Source organism: Parus major, chromosome 1A (genome assembly GCF_001522545.3).
Source record: "Parus major isolate Abel chromosome 1A, Parus_major1.1, whole genome shotgun sequence".
NCBI classification, from domain to species: Eukaryota; Metazoa; Chordata; class Aves; order Passeriformes; family Paridae; genus Parus; species Parus major.
The window spans coordinates 21434793-21458372 of NC_031773.1; the positions used below are offsets into that span (position 1 = coordinate 21434793).

The 23580-nt window shown below is 39.4% G+C and overlaps 1 protein-coding gene across 1 annotated transcript in view; it reads left to right on the forward strand.

The window, feature by feature from the left end:
- Positions 1–404: 404 nt before the first annotated feature.
- FAM3C (FAM3 metabolism regulating signaling molecule C) overlaps positions 405–23580 on the forward strand; it is a 31001-nt gene continuing 7825 nt past the window's right edge. The window contains exons 1-5 of the mRNA XM_015628445.3: positions 405–517; positions 13961–14020; positions 18231–18335; positions 19467–19496; positions 19889–20012. Of these exons, the coding sequence (XP_015483931.1) occupies positions 14008–14020; positions 18231–18335; positions 19467–19496; positions 19889–20012 (272 nt within the window). The 5' untranslated portion in view covers positions 405–517; positions 13961–14007. The remainder of the gene's footprint in view (positions 518–13960; positions 14021–18230; positions 18336–19466; positions 19497–19888; positions 20013–23580) is intronic.

Sequence of the window (23580 nt, forward strand, 5' to 3'; positions counted from 1 at the left end):
CACAGAGCACCTCAGTCCTGCTGATTATAAAGTTTTTGAAAGAAAAAAAGCTGGACTTTATTTTAAAGCAGAAAATGTCATTTCTGTTCGGTAGCAGACGATAACTTGGGGTGTGTTTGGGTAAGGAAAAAGAACAGGTGTGTAAATGCCAGAGAAAGCCAGCAGAAGCATCTCGGTGTCCAGGTGCCTCCCGGGCCGGGCAGAGGGCGGGCAGGCCCCGCCGGGCTCGCTGTGTGCGGGGCCGCTCCCGCCCCGCGCAGCCCCCGCTCCTGCCCCGCGCGGCCCCCGCGCGGCCCCCGCGCGGCCCGGGGCGGCGGGCGGGGCGGGGCGGGGCGGGGCGCGGGGCGGGGCGCGGCGCTCCCGGTCCGCCACCGGCAGGGGGCGGGGGCGCCCTCCGCGCCTTCCTCCGGCTGCGCAGCGGCGGCGGCTCCGCTCGGTTCCTGCTCGGGCCGGGGCAGCCTTCGCGGCGCGGCCGCCGAGGGGACGCTGCGCGACGTGTCCGCGCCCCACAGCCCCGGTAGGTGCTCGCGTTCTCCGCGGGGCTGCGCGGGGACCGGCCCGCGCCCGTGTCCCGCCGGGCATCCCGCCGCCCGGGCGCGCATCGCTCTCCTCTGCGCGGGGCAGCCGCCAGCCCCTGCCCCCGCGGCCGGCTTTCCCTGGCGGCGCCCCTTCCCCGGCCCGGCTGGCCCTTCCGCCATCCCCTCCCTCCCCGACCGAGAGGCGGGCCGGGGCCGCGGGTCAGAGCCGGGCGGGGCGCTGGGCGGGGGTCCCCGGCTCGGGCAGGGGCTCTGGGCCAGGCTGGAGGCGGCGGCGGGGCGGGCGGCGAGCGGCCGGAGCTGCGGTGGTGGCCGCAGGAGGAGCAGGAGGGGGAGGCACCGGGAGGCGGCGGTCGGGCCGGCAGGACGCCCCGGTCCAGGGAAATGAGTGAAACCCTGGCAGCGTGGCAGCCCCTTCCTGCTGAAACAAAGTCAGCTGCTGCTGCTGCTCGGTGCTGGTGTTCCCGTGGCTTTCCCTGTGGAGGACGGGGTCGCGGACGCTGTTGGCACCTGGGTTATGTGGCTCAGCTCTTGTTTAACAGGAACGCTAAATGAATGCATCGGTACAGAGAGCAGCCGTGAACTCCTAAGGAAGTTAAATGTGCATTTTGCAGAGAGACACTTGTCGAAGCAGTCTGTGTGCCTTTGGTTACTGGCCTCTGAGTTGCTGAAGTAGGAAAACATATAGAAATTACTTTTTTCTTTTTTTTTTTCTCTTAGGTAAATGCCACCATATGTTAAGTCACGTGTATGGCTGAGCCCCTGAGAGGCTATGTAACTCACCTGACTTGTTTATCTTCCCATTTTCTCACATTTAAAAGAGATTAAATGACAGTAACTCCGGACTTGGAAGATCTTTGCATATTCCAGATATTTTACATATTCTGTGTGGCCTGTTATATCGCACAGACTTGGAGCCCGTGGTTGCTCTTTGCTGGTGAAACCAGCTGACTGCTCCTCTCTTTTAACAAAGTATTTATGTAATACTAATTGGCGAGTTATTTCGAAAAATAATCAAAACCACAAACCCACACCAGCAAAGGCTACTTAATGACTGTCATGTTGTTTTCTTTTTTAAAGCTTTCGAAACTTCTCAGGGTATAGGTGTCTTCTCATTAGCACATATTTTCCCTCAGGGTTTCTTTTAAGTATGAAGAAATCTTTTCTAACCGTTGATTAGCATAGTTGTTTGTGTGGCAAAACAAGTTTTGTGACTTGTTTTAAGCCTGCAGGTAGGCTCTTCACAAGCAAATAGCTTGTTATTGTCATGTAATAATATCTAATCACTTCAGGATGAAGGAAGCACCTGTTTGTTGGAGGCCCTTGCTTGCTTCCATCTTTGTAGAAGTCCTGACCACTTCACCCAGTAAGAGTGCAGAGCAAATAGATAATAACAGTTGCTTCAGGGAACCAGGAGTTCCTGTCCAGCCTCTCGAAGTGTAGCCCAAGTGCTTTAGGACATATATGCTCTACATGGAATGGTATGGTTTGGAAAGGGTCTAAAAGACAATCTATTTCCAACCCCCCTCTGCCATGGGCAGGGACACCTTCCACTAGACCAGGTTGCTTAAAGCCCCATCCAAACCTGGCCTTGAGTGCTTCCAGGGATGGATGCTGGCAAACCTCCAGTGTGTCAGTTCACCATCCTGTGTCTAATCAGCATCCCAATACCAACCTCTGAGGCACACCACTTGGCACTGCTCTAGACTCTTGGACACTGGACTACAACTCTGAGTGCAACCATCCAGTGGCCACCCACATTTAATGAGAATTCTTAGTGCTTGTAGAAGGGAGGGATAATTTAGAGTTTAAAATTTCAGTGGACCTTTGGAAGATTAATATTTAAAATGTTAATTCCTGAATATTTAGTTTTAATTTTTTTGGGGAAAATACTAACATGCAAGAAACAGATTTTTTATTTTTTATTTTTTTAAAACAAAATCATAGGACGGATTGATACTGTGCAAAAGTACCTGTCTACTTACAGATTATATTGCAGCCTGAAGGTTAGGTGTCCATAAAATGAACCCACAGTAGACACAGAGAACTTGTTCTTAAAGATTTAAATTGATCAAAGAGGATTTGTTATTCAAATAGAACTTAGGTTTGGTTTTTTAAACCTGTAGTTCCAGTGAAGTCAGGGGACTGACATGTGAGTGTAATGGCTGCAGGTCTTTCTAGTTATATTGGTAATCAGTATGTTCATAAGTCATTACATAAGTCATGTGTATGTTCAGTTCTGAGTTTTTCACCAATATTTGCTGGGACTGTGTAGGACTTGAGGCATAATTATTGTAAACCTCCATGTTTCACCTGCCAGTGGCCAGCTGCATTAGCCCTGTGACAATTGTTTTGCTGTCAGCAGTTCTGGAATTACTGTAGTTGTTATGCATTTTAAAAGGAACTGAGAAGTGTCACACTGGTCTGAAACAAAGATTGTACATAAATTCTCGGAAAAAACGTAATTTGCATTGGTGTCAGAAATCTGATAGTTGTGCAGTGAGATCATGATATGGGTGAGCAAAACTAGCAGGCCGATTCTGCTTCACTTTGCCTCTCTTGAAAGCTCTCTTGAAAGTTGTCCTCTAATCTAAGTTATAGTCTCTTTTAGTACATTAAGTTTCCTTAGTGAGCAAAATGATGTGAGCTGGAGCAGCCTGGCAGGTGAGCTCACCTCTCATCAATTTTCATGCTTCCTTATATATGTCTGAGATCTCCTGGCATGAGGACACGATAGAAGGGTGATGAGGAAGTAACTTTAAACTGATATTGCTGCTTGAAATCTCATTTCCTAGTATTTCTTAGATTAAGCATCTGTAACCTATAAATAGGTGCTTCTGGCTTCCTGCTTCATCATCTACAATTCTGTGTCTAACCATGAATCCAAGCATAGCCTGCTCATACTTTTGTTAAAGGTATATGCATCCCGAGAGGAATTTAGGACTTTTTTTGTTAAAATAAATAAATGAATATTTTTCTGGGTAATTTGTAACTCTAATTCCACCCTGTAAATTTTTTCGGTATTTCACCCAAGGTTCCTGAAATTTAGTCACACTGAAGTTTTCACAGGGTATTAACAATAGCTACTCTTTTGGAATTGTTCCACTATTTTTGCTCCCCATATACAATACTGTTTTTTATAATACAAAAATAGTTTGTATCTTAATTTGCAGACTGAGCTGCAAATAGCATTTTCCAGCCTTGGCCTCACATACCCTCAGTGCCAAGAGAATGTGGAACAGACTTTGTGGAAGAGAGGAGGAACTTTGTAAGACTCCAAGGACAGAGGGAGCTGCTGGAGTAAACTTTGCCCTGCATTTGATATACTGTTGAGTCAGTATTAGTGGCAGAAAGTTGCACAATGTTTATATGTACAAACACGTGCTAGTTCTCATGACAGTCCAGTTAAAATCTTACCATTGAAATACATGAGAGTCTCCCCTCTATTCATAAGACTTGCTTTCTTGTGGCTGGCTGGCTTCCCTTCTCCCACCCTCTCTCCGGTTGTCTTTCGTCTGAGGAAAAAGTAACCATCTTCTAGTAGCAAAAGTTTTTTATTTTAATTTTTCATTTTGATCTGCTTTGGTATCAGTTAGTTGAGGCATAATTTCACAGATGTTTGGCGTTTGCTAGTATTACCGCTGCTAGAAAGCCACTGACCTGCTCCCAGACACTTAATTGTGCTTTTGGATCAGCCTTGATACTCTTGCACTTTCTAGGGGGGCTGCCCTGGCTGTCTGTGTGCTTGCTGGTCAGCTGAATGTCAGTGACACATGAATGGTCTTGGAACTGCATTTGAGTTGATTCAGGCAGAGGTTGATTAAAGGAGTTCCCATAACAACTAGAGAGTTTCTCTTAGAACAGTATGATCCAGAGGGGATCACAATGAGTTGTTAGAGTATGCAGTGTTTGCATATCAGCATCTTTGTGTCAGCTGTGCATAGAGTCACAGTGGTAAGGTCACTGTAATAAGCACCTTTCTGTCACTGAGGGATGCTGTTCCTCAAAGGAGTTTGTGTTCCTAATGTGGTAAATTTCTACATAGGTAATGACATGCAGTAAATTGCTTTGCAGCCTAATTTTAGATTTCTCCATTCATGATGATGCTTAGATTATAACATCTCAAAGGATAGAAAATGTCTGTGTTGAATTTTACTTTGTGGATATATGCCAGTTGTTAACTAAATATTAAAGTGTACAAATTATGTAAATATATAATGTATTAAAAAATGCATTGTCCCTAGATTTTTTTTTGGTGAAATTATTCCTCTCATATATGGCTTATGGTTTTGGTATTTTATATATATATATATATATAAACAATATAAATTATAAATATAATATATATTATGTCTATTATCTATAATTCAATATATTATAGAAATATAAAATAAATAATTATATATATATATTTGCTGTAAGATTGCACCTAGCCAAGATGTAGGTTGTGAACCTTTGTTCTGCTATCTTCATACTCAGAAACCTGGAAACGACAGGTTTTGGGCATCTTGTATGTCTTCAGTAGGAAGAAGTGAGTCACTCAGGGCTGTTAAGAGTCATGTCAATGCCTAACTTCCTCTCCATTTTCAAGCATCTTTCACCTCATCTCTCACCAATGGTGGCCTGTCCAGTGCTAATGTGGACCAGTAGCAATGCTTTGCCAGCACCACAGAAGCACTTTGGTTCTGGGTGTCTCATGCACATGGAGGCTATCAGGCAGCAGCAGCAGTCTCATATATGCACTGGATCCCGTTAGCAGTATCCTGTAGGTGTGGTGTGGTGTGGTGAGCCTGCTGCTGCCCTTCTTCCCCAAGCTGATGTGCAGCGCTTTCTCTGCTGGGTGCTCTGCTCAGCCAGTGATGTGCTCTTCTAATCCTGCAAATGGCCAAAACCTATCCAAATGCTACCTCACATGGGAGATGAGTAGATGACAAAGGGCTCTTCAGTGAAGCATGGATTTCATTGTCCCTTAGAACAAGAACTTGAGATACCAACAGTGCTGTGAGCAATGCCTGTCACTGGGGAGGACTTTTCCCCAGCTCCCTGGTGAGATCAGGGTGCTACTAAGTAAAGGTTAAAACTTCTTTCCAACATGCAGCCTCAGATCATGCTGATTTTAGATTGGGTTTTATTTCCAGCAGTGTATGGAGATGTGCCTTGTTACAATTAGTAGTCTTAATCCTCTCTGCCTTGCAAAGTATATACAAACTCAGTGGCTTGCCATGTTTGTAGCCTTGGTATGCATCTCTGGCATGAGGTTGGTGTGGTGGTCTGTGTAGTAAATGAATCTCATTCAAAGGATGATCATCTCATTCTGACACTTTAAAGCTACTATCTGGAGTCTTATTGTGGTTGGAGAGAATATTAGTTTTCCTGCAATAAACCTGGAACTGTAGAGGAGGTGTTTGTAGTGCTCCTTTCCTCTTCTTGCTTGCTTGATAAATTTATTTAAAATGGACCTCAGTGTAAAATGATGTTCCATAACCATTCCATCAAGTAAATTTATGTGGTGGTCATATGTGGTTTTATCAAGTCCTCAGTACGTGTGAGACATGGAGCTCCTGGAGCAGGTCCAGCAGTGAGGTGAGGTCCAGGTGAAGGCGTGGAGTATCTTTCTTTCAATGAAAGGCTGATGGAGCTGGGCCTGTTCAGCCTCGAGAAGAGACTACTGAGAGGGGACCCCATCCCTGTCTGTCAGTATCTGAAGGGAGGGTGCCAAGGGGATGGAGCCAGGCTCTGCTGGGTGGGGCTGAGCAATAGGACAAGAGGCAATGGGCAGAACCTGATGCACAGGAAGTTCCACCTTAGAGTTCTTCTGAGGAAGAACTTCTTTACTGTGCACTGACCATGCACTGGAACAGGTTGTCCAGAAAGGCTGTGGAGATATCTCCTCACTGGAGATACTCAAGAACTGGCCACAGTCCTGTGCTGTGTGCTCTGGGATGGCTCTGCTTGAGCAGGGAGGGTGTACCAGATGACCCACTGGGGTCCCTTCCAACCTGAGCCATTCTGTGAAGTCACAGTTATGGGTACTTTATTTTTATTTATTTATTATTACTTATTATTTATTGTTCTTCAGGCACATATCCTTTGGTTTGGTAGTTCTGTTGAGAATTGCTCTATAGCAGGGCAGGATAATATTACTTGATAGTGATGCAATATTCTAATAAGAGGCTTGGCATTTTTTATTGATGTGAATGCTCTTGTATATTGGAAACATCTACTAAGTTCTGGCAACACCTTCAAGTGAGACCTGGTGATCCCACAGATTAAAGTATTGCAAAGCTTTATCTACTTCCTGTTGTGGGAAAACTGAACAGACTTTGCTGTCTTATGAAATCAAGGTTGTAATTTATTTCTTAAAAGTATGACAGAAAACAACTAATTAAGTTTTAAACTTTTGAACAGGTGGTAATTACAGCAGTGTTTCAGTTACAAAATAGTTTGAGTTACCTCATTCTTTTAAATCTTTATTGTGATATTTATGTAGTTTGCTGTGATGTGGGGACGTAAGTTGGTGGATGAAGTTCAGCAATTAGTCCTTGATAATTTTATCTATCTGAATTTCAATATGTGATATTATCCAACCACATGAAACAGAGAGTTAAGATTCTCTTCAATAGGTACATCAGCAGTAATGGTACAATTTCCTTTATAACATATAAATAGTGTGGGTTTTAGGGACCATAAATCACATTCTTATCTATATGGACCAGAAAATTTTTGTAGTAATTGGGAAGAGTCTTCAAAGTATGGATTGAGATATTGGTATAAGGCTAATTTTTTGTTGCTGTTGATTGGTTGTGTTGCTTTCTTTTCTTGGATTGCTGTGGTTTTGTTGTTTTAATTGCAGAAGGAATGTGGCTTGAGTTTCATTCTCTGTGGGAAGAATGAATGCCTTAGTACTTTTATCTTAGCTTCTTGGGTTTCAGAAGAATTTTTCAGTGTTTGAGCCTGGCTAGTTTGTGTGCTGCCTAAAATGAAAATACTGGCTTGATGCCACTAGCAAAAGCTCTCATGGTCAGTGATTTGACTTCCTGTTTGGGAAAGGTTTGTTTTGCACATCAACTTTCAAAACACTCCAGCACAATGCTGCTTCTCGTGTGTATTTCCTTTCCTAAAAGTGAAACCACAGAGTGGTAGTCCCAACACAGGACATGCAACAGTAGCTGGATTATCTCCTAATTTTGGAAGAAGTTTGAGTTTAATTTCCTACATTTATCTACATTCATTTGTTGTAGCTATAATTTGATAGAAGTAAAACTTGTATTTACAAGCTAACACTTTGAGTCTGATTCAATTGTCTGGAATACCAAGATGAATCTTGATATGTATTTGGAAGAACACAATTCTTATAAGATTCTCATTTTTATAAGAAATTGATATTTTTACTTCATGGTAACATTTGTCACAAGGGAGAAAAGAAAATATGTATTCCTGAATCTCTAAATTTTTCTGTGTGGACAAACCTTTCCCCTATGTGGAGTTTTACCAGAACCTCAAAGAATTTGTATGGATGTAGGAGTGCTTCCTGTAGGAGTCATAGCCTGTTTTCCAGAAGACACAAACGGTGTGTGATCATAACAATAAAATTGAGTTATATTATTTACTTTAATTCTTTTCCATGTGTGTACTTCACTAATTGCAAATTAAATTAATTTTTTAAATGTATTGGAAAAACTATTCATAGCCTAGCAGAAAAGTAAGCAATCATCTGGATAAGAAAATGCATCCTGCATTTAAATAAAATAGTCTTGAATGCTTTTGGATGTCTCAGCTCTTTTGTCCATGGCATATAATTCAGGTTGGCACAACCACTGTTTAAAACCAGAATTCACATAAAAATAGCTAATGCTGTCCTTGACATATCTAATTCCCTGTGTAATATTGACTAAAAAACCACCACTGCTCTGAACTGCTTGAACACAGCAGACTGAAATGTCTTATCAACAGAAGCTGAATTAAACACAATGATTATATTTTGCCAGGTATGAAAAGCTAATTTTTTTTGTTTGGAGGATTTTTTGCTGTTCTCTCACAGGAATAAAATGCATCTGCTAATCATTGAGGAATGTGGTTAGTGCTAAAAAAACCCCCAAAAACCCTAAAACAAAAGACAATGGCCTAATCTACTAAAGTCTTGGAAATAAAACTAAAAGCTCAAGTGTTTTTGATTTTTTCCTTTGGGTGTGGTTTTTTTGAGGGGAGAATTTGTTTTTTTTTTTCGGTGCCAAGTAATTTTGAATATGTGTTTAAATGCAGTGTAGTGTATGCTATTCATATTAACAAATAGCAGATACATACAAAACCAGGTATAACATTATTTGACCTTGCTAGAAAGTGTACAAACACTTAAGTCCTTGTCTGGGGAAAAAATTTCCTCCTGAATTGAATGCAAAACATGTCAGGCTGCCACACATTTAATATTACATAACCTGGGTACAGATTTGCATGTAGTAGTATAGAAATGTAGGCTTAATATTGAAGGGGACATTAGCTCACACCTTGTAGACTATCTGTGTTAAGAAAAATTGTCTGTTTCCAGACTTTTATGATGATTTACAGCCTCCTTTTAATTTTTTTGTTTATCCTTGTAACTGTAAGGTTGTTTTTCTTTAATATTATAACTGCAAATAGGTAAGCAGCAGCCAGGGAATACTGAGAGTGGTTCTTCTCAGCATTTTTTTTTCCTTATAAAAATATATATTTAAAGTAATAATGTCTTTAATATATATTTTAGATTTGCTATAAATAGTAGTATTATTTTTAAAAAAAAAATTCTAAAAAATTTTAGAATTGCACCTTGAAGATAAGAGATAAAGACTGACTTTTCTCTTTCACAGTTCCTTGCAAAGCAGACTTGATTCTTTTATCCCTTAGTTGGTTTATTTAGGTCATGTAATTCTTATCTAGATTCTTCTATTTGGGGATTATGCATTGAGATAGGAAAAAACTACACAAGTCTCAATTAAAAGTCAAGATAGCACATAGAGCAGGGTATTTTTTGTTTATTTAGGCTGTACAGAGTAATTGCTTTTTTTTCCATGCACAGCTGTCCTATCAGTGCAGTTCACAATGAACAGTTAGACTTCTGTGGCAGTACAACACTGTTGACCCCAATATTAGAGAACTGCTATAATCTCTTTTTCCATTTCTGCTGCTTGTTTTGCTGCACTTGATGTCAGTTTTGGAGTGTATAATTTTCGGTTTTATTAAGTATCATTATTGGTTTTGGGACCTCTTCCTAATCAGCTAAGGTCAGCATTCAAAATTATCTTGACCTTCTAAATTCTTGCCTCTCATCTTTGCTTGTTTTTGTGTGCCCTTTTTGTAAGCATAATCCACTCGTGTTATCAAGTTGCTAATGGAAATACTATTATCCTGCAAATGAAATAGACTAATCTACATGTTTCATTATCATCCTTCAAAACATTAATTACAATCATATCTGAAACCCCTCTTAAGGCAAAGTTTGTGGTAAGTGGCCACAGCTTTCTGCACAGTAAGTAGGGCAGAGGCTGTGCTCCTGCCCTAGTGACGTGTGTCCCATCTCTGGACAAGTGTTGAGAAAAGCCTGATAAAGAATTAACCAAATTGAATTGCATTCAGCTTGGGACTGAAATCTGCTCTTCATTCAGTGTTATGTCAGTGAGGCCAGATTAATAGGAAGTGTTAATTTGTCAATTATCTCAATGCCATTTCCTCTCTTGCACAATGATTCTAGGAGGAAAACTTGCTTGATGACCCTTTGGTCTAACACATGAATGTAGGAAGAACTCAGTCTTGGTGTGTTAGAAACTTTATATCATCTAACAAAATATGATGATGATTTGCTTGGAAGGATTAAAGGCTTGTAATTTTCCTAAATGAAGTCATATTATTAGCTTCCTCCAGGAATGGCCTAGCAGGGTTCCCTCAAGAGACACAGGTTAGTTTTAAAAGCAAGCATCTACTGGTCTACTTATTGAAACTAGTTTAGGTATGAACAAAAATATTTGTAGTAGCTCTGTGGAGTTATATATGAAATACATATATGAAATTTTTTGTATTTGTATTTGAGTATGTCATAGCACACAAGTTAATCAAGTGGAGCAGAGTGGGGGAAAGCCCTTTGTTTTTTCTCTACCTTTTTCTTTTTTTTTTATTGTAAACTGCTGTTTTCTGTGTCCCATGGAGAGCATTTTAAACTGCCATGGGGGTTATTTGGGATGCACAAGGAGGCAGGAAAAAAGCAACCAGTAATCTCAGCTCCCTGCTGTCTTTACATATATCCTCTCCCTAATTTGTATCTAGAATAAATAATCTTTTTCTGCATGGATGGATTGCAACTCTGTGTGGGGAACTGGACAGTGACATGCCAGCATTCAAAAAGGATTTATAACCTCTAATTTCTTGTCTTCTCCTGTTCAGGGTCTTTTGTGGAGATCTTTTCATTTCAAGGCACTGTTGCATGCGAGAATTTTTGGTTTCTTTCTGCTGTCCAAGCTGTAGACTTTGACTGAAAAACTTCCTAAGTTTTGTGCTAAGAAAAGAGTCTGAAGAAAAAGAAAATCCATATTTAAGTCACATCATGCTTCCCAAACCCAGCCATTTACTTTGCAACTTGAAGATGTTGATTGCTTTTGCTGCCTGTTTTGTGGTGTTTTCCTTGGTCTTTGCACCTCCATAGGTTCTGCTGTACTCATGGGGAGTCAGGAAGCCTGTCAACCCTGCCATGGGCTGCAGCTCCTGCCTCAGTCTCTAGTAAGGGATACACAGGGGCCTTTTTGTACTGCCTGACAGAGAATGATGTAGTAATAAATGGTTATTTGTATTACTTGTCCCTCCTAAGTCAGGAGGATACTAAGGTTCTAATTCTCCTGCCTCTGCTTGATGGAATTTAAGTCAAAGAAGAGAAAAATAGCATGTAGGTTGATTTGGCCCATTTCTAAAGCAATCAAAGGAATGTTGTTGGTACTGGTTTTCTGCGTCTGAGTTTGAGCAAGCTCAGTTGCAATCCTGTGTTGTTTGTTTTTAAATGATCTAAAAATGTAGACTATTAAAAATTCCAAACCAATTCTAATCAGTTCTCTAATTTCAATTATGAAATTCCAAATCTAATGACATCTTATACCAAAGATGTGGAGTAATGGTCCATAAGCATTTTTAAGGGTTCACAGCTTCTCCGGTTTTATTCCTGTTCTGTCTTGAAATAGTTCAAAAAAACAATCTAAGATAATAAGTGTAGGAAAAGGACTTGATGTCCATAAATTATTTTCCTGCAGCTGGAAAGTGCTGTGTAACACGTCTGTACTGTAGAACTACTATATTTTTTGGTAAATCAAACCTCATGATTTTTCAGTATACTGTAATTTAGAAAAAGAATCACTAAATTTTTACATTCCTTTCAAGTTTAGGCATAGTATACTCATTTTTCCTTTTTCTAAATCAAACCACATTCCATACTTAAAAAAGAATGCATATTCTCATTTGTTGATTGCAGCAAATAATGATCCCTGAAATGGGTGAAAGGGAATATGGGGATAAAAGCAGTCAAGGTTAGATCATGTGATTGTTTCACTTAGATTCTTCTTTCTGGTTTTGTTCATATTCTTATTTTCATGCTTTGAATTCATGATGTGGTTTTTTTCAGGGTAAAACAAAAAAGGAAACTTCTTTTTTTTCAATGCAGACCTAAAACAAGCTTATAGTTGTTCAAAGAACAGCCAGTGTTTATTGTAACATTGAGATATTTCTGGGTGTCTGCAGAGGAAGAAGCCTAGAATAATTCTATTCCCAGACTTTGAAATAAAATGAGTTTATCTGCCCCAACAGATTCATTTTTGCCTTTTTACAAGACAGATAAATACTAGCCTTTCACTGAAAGAAGTTCTTCTATGAGGATTTAATATGTGTGGCTGCAGCTAAATGGATATATTATGGTCTATAATATGCTGTGAAATTTCCTTTACTGTACAACATTAGTACTCAAAAACATTTGTCTGCTTTTAAACTTTGGTGATAAGCATTTTCAAATTCTGATAGAATGGAAACAAATATTTCTGTACTTGGATTTATTTTTTTTTCCTGTTTATTCCTATGCTGACATTTTCATGTAAACTTGAAGGGATAGGGCACAATGACTGAGTCTTCAGAAAAGAGGGTCTGAACACACACCACTGAACTTGAAGATACTAAACTAAGTGAAGGCAAAAGGTCGTCTGCATAATACCAACTTTTTCTCTCTAGTATAAACCATGAGAACTACGTGGGTGTTTTAGTGCTTGTCTCCAAATAATTTGTATTTCTAATAACAGTAGTTTTTCTAATAATTTCTAAAGATAATGTTTTTGATGTTTTTCAAAATCATGGCATAGGACTGCAGAGGGTTAGGGATGCTGTAGCTTTTGTGGTGGGTCTGGGGCAGCTGCTTGGATTATAGTGATAGCTGATTACATGTTTTCAGTGTGGCAATAGTGTAGATGACTTAACAAGATCCCTGAATCGGGGAAAGTTGGACCAGATGTCCAGGCTCAGTGCAGCATGTGTGCTCCAGGACTGAGCCTGAGCATGGTACAGAGCCACCCTGGAGCAGCTCTGGCTCTGCAGGTGGAGTGCAGAAGATTTGGTATGGCCCCTGGACCCTGAGCTGCTTGAGGGAGGAGGAGGTGGGAGCTTTTGTTCAGAGCCCGTGGAGTTTGTGGCCCAGTTTGACTCGGTGTGGTGACCTGCTCTTCTCAAGAAGCTGGTAGATGCTTAGGCACTGTTTGCTTAGAGTGGTTTTCAGTTTATTCTGAAGTAATTGTAGTATTAGGGTTGGTGCTTCTGTCGTTGTTGACCATCATGTTATTCCTCTGTACCTATGAGTGACAAATGCGTTGTTACATTTCTGTGATGTAGAGATTAAAGTGCTGACCTTCTTTCAGTTCCATTGAATGCCGTTTATGTAGTATCCTAGAGACCAAAATGCTTAAATCTTTCCTCTCCAAAGCATAGTTTGCTATGCTATGTTGCCAAATAGCAACTTGCACCCAGAAGCAGGTAGGGTTTTGATGGAGTGCAGGTGGAGTTGTTGACTTTTACCACATAGCTTTAGGAAACTAAAGACTGCTTAGATAGTGCACTGATAAGTACTTAGGTCACAAATTGAAGGACTGAAAGTTAAACTGAATTTGTAGGGGATTAGGTGAAATTTATGGGTTTTTTTCAGAATACTTCTTTTGTGGAGAAACAGATGAAAGCAAGACATCAGAAATACATCTTAAATCTTCCCTTAGCTGTGAGTGTTAAGAAACAGGTATTCAGAACAATCATCATTACTTTTGTTGACTAGAAAATGGATGGGGGTTTTTTTACTCATCACAAAAGTGCTTTTTTGGCTCTAATTACGGTGAATTGTTTCTTTAGTTTTTGCTTTATTTTTTATTTTTGTTTGTTTCTCGTAGGTGGCTGTTTTAATGCAATAGTGTCATTAGCTGGCTGAAGACTAAACATGAGAATAGCAGGTAAGTATGCTCTGTAAAATCAGACTTTGGTCATTTATGAATGCTATAGACAACATTATCAAGTTGTGACAATAAGGTTTCAAAGTCATAGAATTGTAGAATAACAGATTAAAAGGGATCTCAAGAATCATCTGGTCTGACATTTCTTGTCAGAAGCACAAGAAAGTTGTCATGTGAAAAGTGGAGACTTCCTCAAACCTTAAGTGTTTGATTAGTCTGTCAGCACACCAGGAAAGCCGAGATCCTTGTGCCTGACTAGTCTGTGTCCTGTTATGGGACCCTTCAATGAACTTCCTTTTCATTTGGGTGGATCTTGAGTGACTCTAGTAATACATACTTCTGTTACTCATTGATGTGAAATTCTTTTGCTTAGCTGCTACAGATATAGTCAATAAAATATAGAGCATGTGCTCAGTGAGGGGTGGTTGTACACTGGGGGCAGGTAACTTTGGGATGATGGTGTAAGTTAATATTACAGTTAAGTTACAAAGAACAGAGTTCATCTCAGATGAGTGATTTCACCACAGTTGCTGGTTCAGCAGCAGGATACCTGCTCTATCTCCCTTGGTACTGGTTTATCAGCTCAAAGGACCATTTGATTTCAACAGAGCCTGTCCAAGGAGTTTCCACTCTGCTCCACTCTGTTGTCCGTTAGCATGTGCTTGAGGTTGCGGATTGTGTGTGTATGGAATCACTGTGGGGTGGGATTTGAGCATGCTCACAGCATTCCATCCAGGAAGTGGCAACTGTATTTTACCCTATAATTTTCATACTGCTATAACTTGGCCTAATTTCAACCCTAGCCCAGCACTCTATCCAGCCAGATTTTAAGATGATCAGTGTTAGGGAGTCCACCACTTCCTGGGGAGATTATTCCAATGTATGATTGTTCTCACTGCGACAAATTTTCCATGTCTAATTGGAATCTTCCCCAGAATAACTTGTACCCACTACCCCTCTTGTTTTCCATGTGACTCCTTTTAAAAAGGGAGTCTCTATCTTCTTTGTAGCCACCCTTGAAATACTGGAACATTGTACTAAGTTCTCCTGTAAGTCTTGTCTCAAAGCTGAACAAACCCAGCAGTCTCAGCCTTTCCTCATCCAGCAGGCTTCCCAGTCCTTTGATTATCTTTGTGTTGGACTGTCTCTAGATTGTCCATGTCTTTGACTTTTTTCTTTTTTTAATAGCAGGATCCAACACTGAAGGGAGTGTAATAAGTATGACCTGACAAGTGCTGTGCAGAGAGGAATAATGACTTTATCTCTGTCTGCTGGTGATGCTCTCCTTGATGCAGCCCAGCATCTTGTGGCTTCTTTGCCAGCACCCTCCATTTTTATTTGGCTTGTTGTCCACCAGAATGCTCTAGTCCTTTTCCACAAACCTGCTCCCCAGCTGGGTAGATTCCAGTCTGTTCTTTACTGCTGGGTTATGAGTTCTGTGGTGGAAGATTTTACACTTGTCCTTGTTGCACTTCACTGTTCCTGTTAGCCCATTCTTCCAGCCCATCCAGGTGTTCCTGCAGGTTGGCTCTCCCTTTAGACATGCCTGCTCCCACTCAGTTTGGTATCACCATCAAACTCTGTCAGGGTATGCTTCACTGAACTGGCATAACAGGCATTGCTGTTCTACTTTATTGATGTTTAATGAAACTCATTTAGGAATTGGCATTGGTTGAAGAGAAATTACCTTGTTAAAGTGCTTGTAGCTGATCTGCAGTGACTGCTTAGGGTGCCTTGACTTGACATATTTCGGCTGCTATTTCTGTAAGACAATGAAGGAATAAGGAAATTGGAAATGGTTGTCTTAAGCCATTTCTTTCCCGCCTCACTAAAGTTGCTATGTGCTGTTTTAAGTGTCTGAAACTTTCTGAATGGCTGCTGGGAGCTTGGAAACTATAAAAGCCTTTTCACAAAGCTAAGTTACTGTAGAACAGGCTTTAAGAAACTAATTCTATTTGACAGAAGTTATAGTAGTTGTGAAAATAAGATCTTTGCTAATATAGCAGTAAAAGAAAACATTGTTTTAGACATTTACAGACACAGACAGTAGTAGAATAGCCTGTGTAGCAATGGAACAGTTTTGAGTTTCTGCTGCATTGCACTTTTATTAATAGTTACAGTGTTATTTTGCAGAAGGAGAAACTGTTGCCTCATCTGGAAGAGAATGACACCTTTTCCAAGAGCTTGTTAATGCAAGCAATTTTTGTCACTACTCCTAATTTTGCTTTATTAACCACAATATATATAACTGGGAGCAATTTGTTAAAGTAAATCTGATAAAGAGCTGGAAAATGCTCCACTTTCCAGGTGCCTGATTCACCTGAAAAATTACTTTCTAAACATGGTTAGGGTTTTTTTTCCCCTTACATACATGTTTTTTATTTATTTTTTTTCTAAAAACCACAAAGTAGATATGGCAGTTCCCATAGAATGTTTCACCCATATCAAACATACAGTTTTGCTTCAAATGCTTCAAGAACCTTCTAGGAGACTTCTTACTGTTCCTTTGGAGGGAGCACTTGCAGTTCACTTGCAAAGCTCAGAATATAGAATAGAGGGGATGGTTAGTCCTCAGATGGAGTTCTTGTTCATCTCACATACTGTATACTAAAACATGCTCTCCAAATGCCACTTGCTAGATGACACATTCCAAAATCTGGTACCATCTTGTGGTTTTAAGGAGTGTTGCTTGGAAAACCTTTACCCCATTTCTTAACATATGTTCAGATCATCTGCTTCTCCAGTGCTTACACATGGTTCCCTTCCTTTCCAGTGCAGTGATCTTTGGAGTTCCAGCATAATGTTTTTAAACTAGGTCTGCACCTGTGTTTTCTTACATCATAATATGTATGTGCTCACACAGGAAAAAAGACCAAACTACAAGCAAAAAACCCTTGTATCTTTCTTCATCTTTATTTGCTTTTTCTATCCCCTAGTCTTTTTTTAGCCTTTTGGGAGGACTGATTAGCATCTCTCATCCTTCTGAAGGCTGAGTAATCTGTCTATTTTAAGTTTTTCTGAGCAGCCCATCACAGCAGCAGTCTGAGATCTGCAGGAGTATATAAGTTTGGTTTTTTCTAAAGGGTTTGGCTGGCAATCTGAGAAAAAAGAGCATGCTTTCAGGTTGATTCTTCCAACCAGTTTGACATACTGCAGTGAGATAGGAAGGCAGAATGTTGATCAGATGCCTCCTCACATGACTCGTACTCTTAGTCAGTATTTTGCAGTCAGTTAAGAGTGGAGTATTCTGTAAAAATGTATTGCAAATTATACTAAAAAATGGTGAGATTTGTGGCAGTATCAGATACATTTCCATTTCAGATACAGGTTGCTGTGGTTGTGTGGTTACAGCTCTTCTCCCAGGAAGTAGATTGGCCACCCAGCACTTCAGGAACTTAGCCTTGTAAAACTTAGAGCTGCCTGCTTCAGTATGTTAAAAGGGGGACAGGAGAGGTACTGCTTTTTCTTACTTATTTTAAAATAGCCTTTGAGTCATCCAACTTGCTTTTTAAAAGAAGTCTCACTTTTTCTTAAGTGAGACTGCTTGTTTCTGGTTGGCTGGTGGTTTGATTTTGGTGTTTTGTTGTTGTTTGGTTGTTTTTTTTTAAATATCCTACTCAGAGCTGACTGACTATAGTAGCCAAGCTACAGCATGTAAACCCATATAAACCTTCGATCCCTAATCACTCAGTCTGGGCCATATATTAAAACAGAGGTAGCTCAACTTGAGGGCAGGGGGAAGCACAGTATTTGTGAACAGAACTCCTGGCTAAGAAGAGGGAAGTGGAATGGGGAAGGTGGGAATTTTGCCTTTGGACGATAGCTAGGTAGATCATCTTAGTTCATTTGGTTAAGCTGGATTTTCATGGAAGTCTGGTTTCTCCTGGCTGCTGAGCTAAGCTGGTGTACTATGGTGTCAGACAAGCATGAAGGTAGAGAAAGTTAAGAGCAGAGTGCATTCAGTATGATAACCTGATGGACTGGTGCAGTTACATCCTACATTCTGATATCCATCCTATGTTACGATATCCATCCTGAATAGCCATCCTTTTTTTCAGACTTACTCTGTTTAGTAGGTCTACAAATGATCATCCTGTTTTTGAGTTCCCCAGAATGTAATCTGATACATGTTTCTCATGTTGCTAGTTTTGGTAAACCAATGTTACCATTTGCAGATAATTTTTTGAAACTTCTTTCCATTTCTTAACAGGTGCTGCAAAGTTGGTAGTAGTCATAGCAATATTTTTGTTGACATTTTATGTCATATCTCAAGTGTTTGAAATAAAAATGGATGCAAACTTAGGACACATTTTTGGTAAGTGGTGGCTTTGTTTTGTCTGGATGTTTATTAATATTTACTTGAGCCTTTATCTAGAATATCGTATTAGTTTTTCCTTAGACTCTTCAACTTAAGAATACTGTGTTTATCCTTAATATGTGTGCTTGTTATTTTTTGTATATAATATATGTATAATTTATTTTCTGTATGAAATATTTAACCTACTCTCTTAATCAGTTTGATTCTATCTGCCAAGGAGATATAATTTTACCTGCTTTTTTTTTGTTGTTTACTGGAAATGCATTCTTAGTGTAGAATAATAAATCAGGTGACTTGAACCATGTTTCTGGAAATCTGTGCTCTGCCTTACTACTGCTAAAGAGATTTGGAATTTATTTTGGGGGGGCTTTATCTCTTATGCAGATATGCTACCATGCTTAATTGAATGTACAGTAATCAAAACATTCCAGCTGTGCCCAGGTGTCCTATGCAGAAAAAGATTAGCAGTTGAGGTGTCTCAAATTTCAGAGTCTATTTTGGACCAGAATTTTCTTTCAAGGTGCTTTTTATTACCAGAAAACCCCCAAACAATGGTCAGTACATGGGTGGAGTTTGTGCTCTTTAACTCTGGATTACTGCAGTGTGAGCTGCCATCCAAACCAGTCAGCAGAGACATCTTTAGCAGTTACTGAAGAGACAGAGGTGTCATCCAGATGTGTGCATGATGGGGGCTCCTGTGTCTCTTCATATCTCAGGAAAGGGAGTCAGGAATGGCTGGGTTGAAATACAGCTGAGCTGCAGGCTTCTAGTTTAGGCGAATCAGTGAAATATCCCAGTGAAACTGTAAGCAGGGAATTAATTTCACTTCAATGCCCTGAACTCCATAAACTCTCAGAGGTTTTTGGATATCTGTGGGTTTTTGACTCCATGACTCTCAAGGAGCCATAAATTAAAGCAGTGCTTCTCAACTGGATTCCTAATCACTTTCATTCTGCTAATGCATAAAAGTTGTTTTATATTGGAGCATAATATTCAGGTGTGTTTGATACTTCATTTCAACCAGCCTGTTTTTGTAGGGGTATATAAAGACTTTACATTTATAGGATATGATTTAGCAGATGACATTTTAATAGTAACATCTTGTAAAACTTTCTTTTTTCATTTTAGCTAGATCAGCATTGGATGCAGCTGCACGCTGTGAGTATTCATAGACATGTATTACTGCTGTGACTTGCTTTTACTAATAACAGAAAGACTGATGAATTTTCATACTTAAGAAAGTCTTAATTACACTTCAAATGCAATCAGAAACTAATTTTCCTCTTCTCCTGATTTTCCTAAATTTCTGGTAAAGTCTGTTTTGTAGTTTTGGCTTGTGGCTTTTGATGACATTGCCAGAACAAGCAGCAGGGTGGCAACAAGTTGGAATAATGAAGTGCTTCAGGAACTTAGAGTATTTTAAACTGCTGTGTAACTACAGATGCAATAGTGTTTGTGTTTGCTCTCTTCCTTGAATTCCTTCAGAATAGATTAGTCAGTTAGCCTACCTCTGGTGTTCTCTAAAATCTTGGTTTATTTCCTTTTGAAAGCTACAAAACCTCCAAGATACAAGTGTGGAATCTCCAAAGCTTGTCCTGAAAAGCATTTTGCATTCAAAATGTCAAGTGGAGCAGCGAATGTAGTTGGACCCAAAATCTGTGTAGAGGATAATGTGTAAGTATTTTTACCTGTTGTTTTTAAGTGTCTCTTTCAAATACTTAGATCACTTTACACACAAAATCAGCAGGTTAAATTAGGGTTTTTCTGTAAACAGTTTGACTCCATGGAAAGGTCACATTGCATTATAACCTTATCTCTGATGAAGCACACTTAATGCTATGCCAGTAAATGAACAAATGTATGTTATTTTAATACATGTGAGATAGCTTGCACTTTGTTTCAGGTTTTCAGACTTAAGGGTTAGTTCGATTTTGTTAAGTCAGATGCACACTTGTCTCTAACTTGTCCTTGTGCCTCTAACAGTAATTCAGTGAATAATTGTATTGTCTTTTGCAAATAATCTTCTAAACTATATTTCGTCTGTACCAATGTCAGAACATATTTTCTACTTTCCTTCTAAGGTTGCCTTCAAAAAGGAAAATATTTATTTGCCACTGGTAGTTATTTATCTGTGCTGATGGTAACTAAAGTTAATAAACTTTAAATAATTTTGAAACAAGTGCTTGAGACAGTTTGGTTTTAAGTCCTCTTTTTAATAATGCTTTTGACACAGTATTATCAATAGTACTGTGCATAAAGTATTTAACTGAGTACTTTTCAGTAATTCCCATAATGGCAATATTAGTATTTATTTTTACATGTGTTTTTCCTCTTATGTTGTTCCTGCTTATTGTTACCCAGAGTGTGAAGCTTCCTATTTCATAATTTATCCACTTGATTTTGTAGGTAACATGTCAGAAAAGGCATGATGTTGCTGAAAGGAGTTGTTTTTTTCAGTATCAGTCACACTTAATGCTTTTGCCTTCCACTTAAGCTTCTCCAGTTTACCTGTTTCTCAACTCACTCTATATTAGTACAGATAGCACACACAGCAGCTGGTGCTAATGAATTCTAGAGCCAGTGGCAACTTGGCTGTGAACAACAGAACCCCACATATTAAATAGCATAATTCATGTAGCAGAGACAAAAATGTATTGGCAGCATTTTCCACCACCTTACTGTCTAACATAGGTGTGGAACTAGTCTCAAGTGGTCTTAGAGGAGCCTGTATCTAGCACCAAGCAGCATTCCTGTGTAAGGCTGGCTTAGCTCCCTTGTGTGGGAGTCAGTTTGCAGCAGAGCAGCTGGTGTGGTTGGGGAGCACGTGAGCTCACCTTGGCACCTACCAACTGCAGGCTGCTCCTTCTGCTTTCCATTCTCACTGGGGACTTGCTTGGTGACCTTGGGCAGGCTAATCTCATCTCTCAGCATGGTATTTCTGCTGCTGTTACAAAACATGCCACTGTCTCGTTCTGGTTGCTTAATATAGGAAGCTTTATATCTGTGAAGACTTAAGCTGATTTGATGATTAAAAGTTGTGAGAATGCAGGTAATATATTTTAATTTCAGGATTGTTGGGTTGTTTTGTTTTTGACCTTTTTTTGGTTTTGACCAAGGATTTTTGACCTTTTTTTTTTGTTTTGATGTCTTGCCAACTGATTAACTAAGAAGAGTTTTGTTATTTCTGTCCAAAAAAGAGAAAATCCTCGTCTAGATATTTTGCTGAAGAAAGTGATGAAAAAAAAGTAGTTGCTGTAAAAAGTCCTCTAAGCAGGCACTTCAATTCACAGCTATTGGATTCTAAAGTCCAGCTTTCCTTGGCAAGCGTATTTCTGAATTCCTTCAGAGGAGAACTGGTCATGTCTGTCAAACCTATCTGTCAAATCAATCAGATTTTCTGATTGATTTTATATGATCTCCTGCTTTGCTCAAAAGAGGTTTTCTTTCTCTTTCAAAAGCTCTCAACTTGTTGACTGTAAATTCTTGGAAGAATTCTAAAACTGATGAAGGGCTGCCCTCCTGTGAGAAGCTGTTGCATTGCAGCCTGTTGAGTTTGTGATGATGCACAAGCTGTCTCAAGTGTATAAAGTAATATATCTGAGCTCTGAAAGAATATTGTTTCCTCTTGAGTTGATTTTTTTTATATTTTGAGCTCATACCTGCAAAGAGATTTTTCTTTTTCTGATTACTTTGTGTTCTTCATACTTCCAAGACAGGACATCAGGAAAGAGTTTTCATAATTTGTGAATGATATTTAAAGTATTTTTCCTTTGTATTAAATGTAGGGATGTCACTTGATGTATGAAAGCACTCAAGTTGCTGATACTATTCAGAATGCAAATAATTTTTCAACTTTTCTTTATTATATACGTATTTTAATGTGAAACAGGATTTCTGCTGTATACAAGTTCAGTTGTAGCCTTATTCTGTATTGAGAGGCCATAATCTGAAATAGTAAAAACATGCTGGACGCATCATCAAAATATTAAATATTGTAGTTGCCACTTCATGGGCTTTTTAGAAGGGGCTGTATTTACTTTTTTACCAGCAACTTCTCCATGCAGTTTTACTTTAGTATGAAGCCAGTTGCATGATTGTGCCACAGTAACCCAATGGCAGAATGTTGTACTACATTCCTTTAGTAACTAGCAATTCTTGGATTCATAGTTGCAGGTTTTGATATCTGAATCCATTATAACTCTTTTAATATATGTCTATGACTAGATACTGAAAATGTGGAGTTTCAGTGTCTAGTCACCTCAGTATTAGATATTTTTCTACTGGTACTTATTTACAAAGAATTTTGTAGTTAAAATAAAAGGAAGTTATTATTTTTGGTAAATTAAATGCCCACTTAATTTTACAGGAGGAAAAGAATGGATTCAGAACTTCACTGCCCTTATTAATTTATGTTCCAATCTTTATTTGCCATGTTTTTCTTGTTTAGAATGGATGCTCAGACATGACATCAAAATCACATGATCAGAGCAGAATTGATCCTCCAGTAGCTAAAATACTTCTGGAGTTCCCTACTAACTAGAATTAAATTCTGAATGTCAGCAGAAAATTTCAAGTATTTTCTTTCAGAAATTACTGAATTAGAGTTTTAATTTAAATCACAGTTTTTGGCAGATAGTATAATTTAAGGGACTAACAGAAGAATATGAATTTGATCATCTCTGATTACTAGTTCTTTAATACCTTTTAAATTCACTCTGCCAAGAGGTGCCTTATCTGGTGGTCTTTCACAGCCTCTCTGAATAATGAGTCTGTTTCTGATACTTGTCTATTCAGTTTGTCATTCTTCTAAATTTTGGCTTCTCTCTTCATCCTGGGTGCAAAAGATAGCACCAGAGAGGAAGATTTTGGACATACTTCCATGATAGACCATTTCTTGTTTCTAGCCTGTCACTAGGAAGTTGGCATGAGAGAGCTGGTGTGGAAGCTGTGTGTGTAAGGATGCATTGCTGATAGCAGGTGTTCAGACATGACTTGAAAATCATATTGCTGCTGAAGAAACGTAAAAAAAGTTTTGAATGTAACAGGATTGTAGACATGTGCAGCCCCTTCCTAGAGCCAGCTAGGGAGGTTAAAGAAATCCTGGTCAGGATGAAATTAAAACATCTTTTAGAGTGTTTGTAACTAAGGACATGTGTGCACCTCTCTGCTCTTGCTGAGATGCTTTCTTTAATCTCAGCTGAAGGCTTCTTCATTATCTTAAATTATGTAATTGTTCCAACTG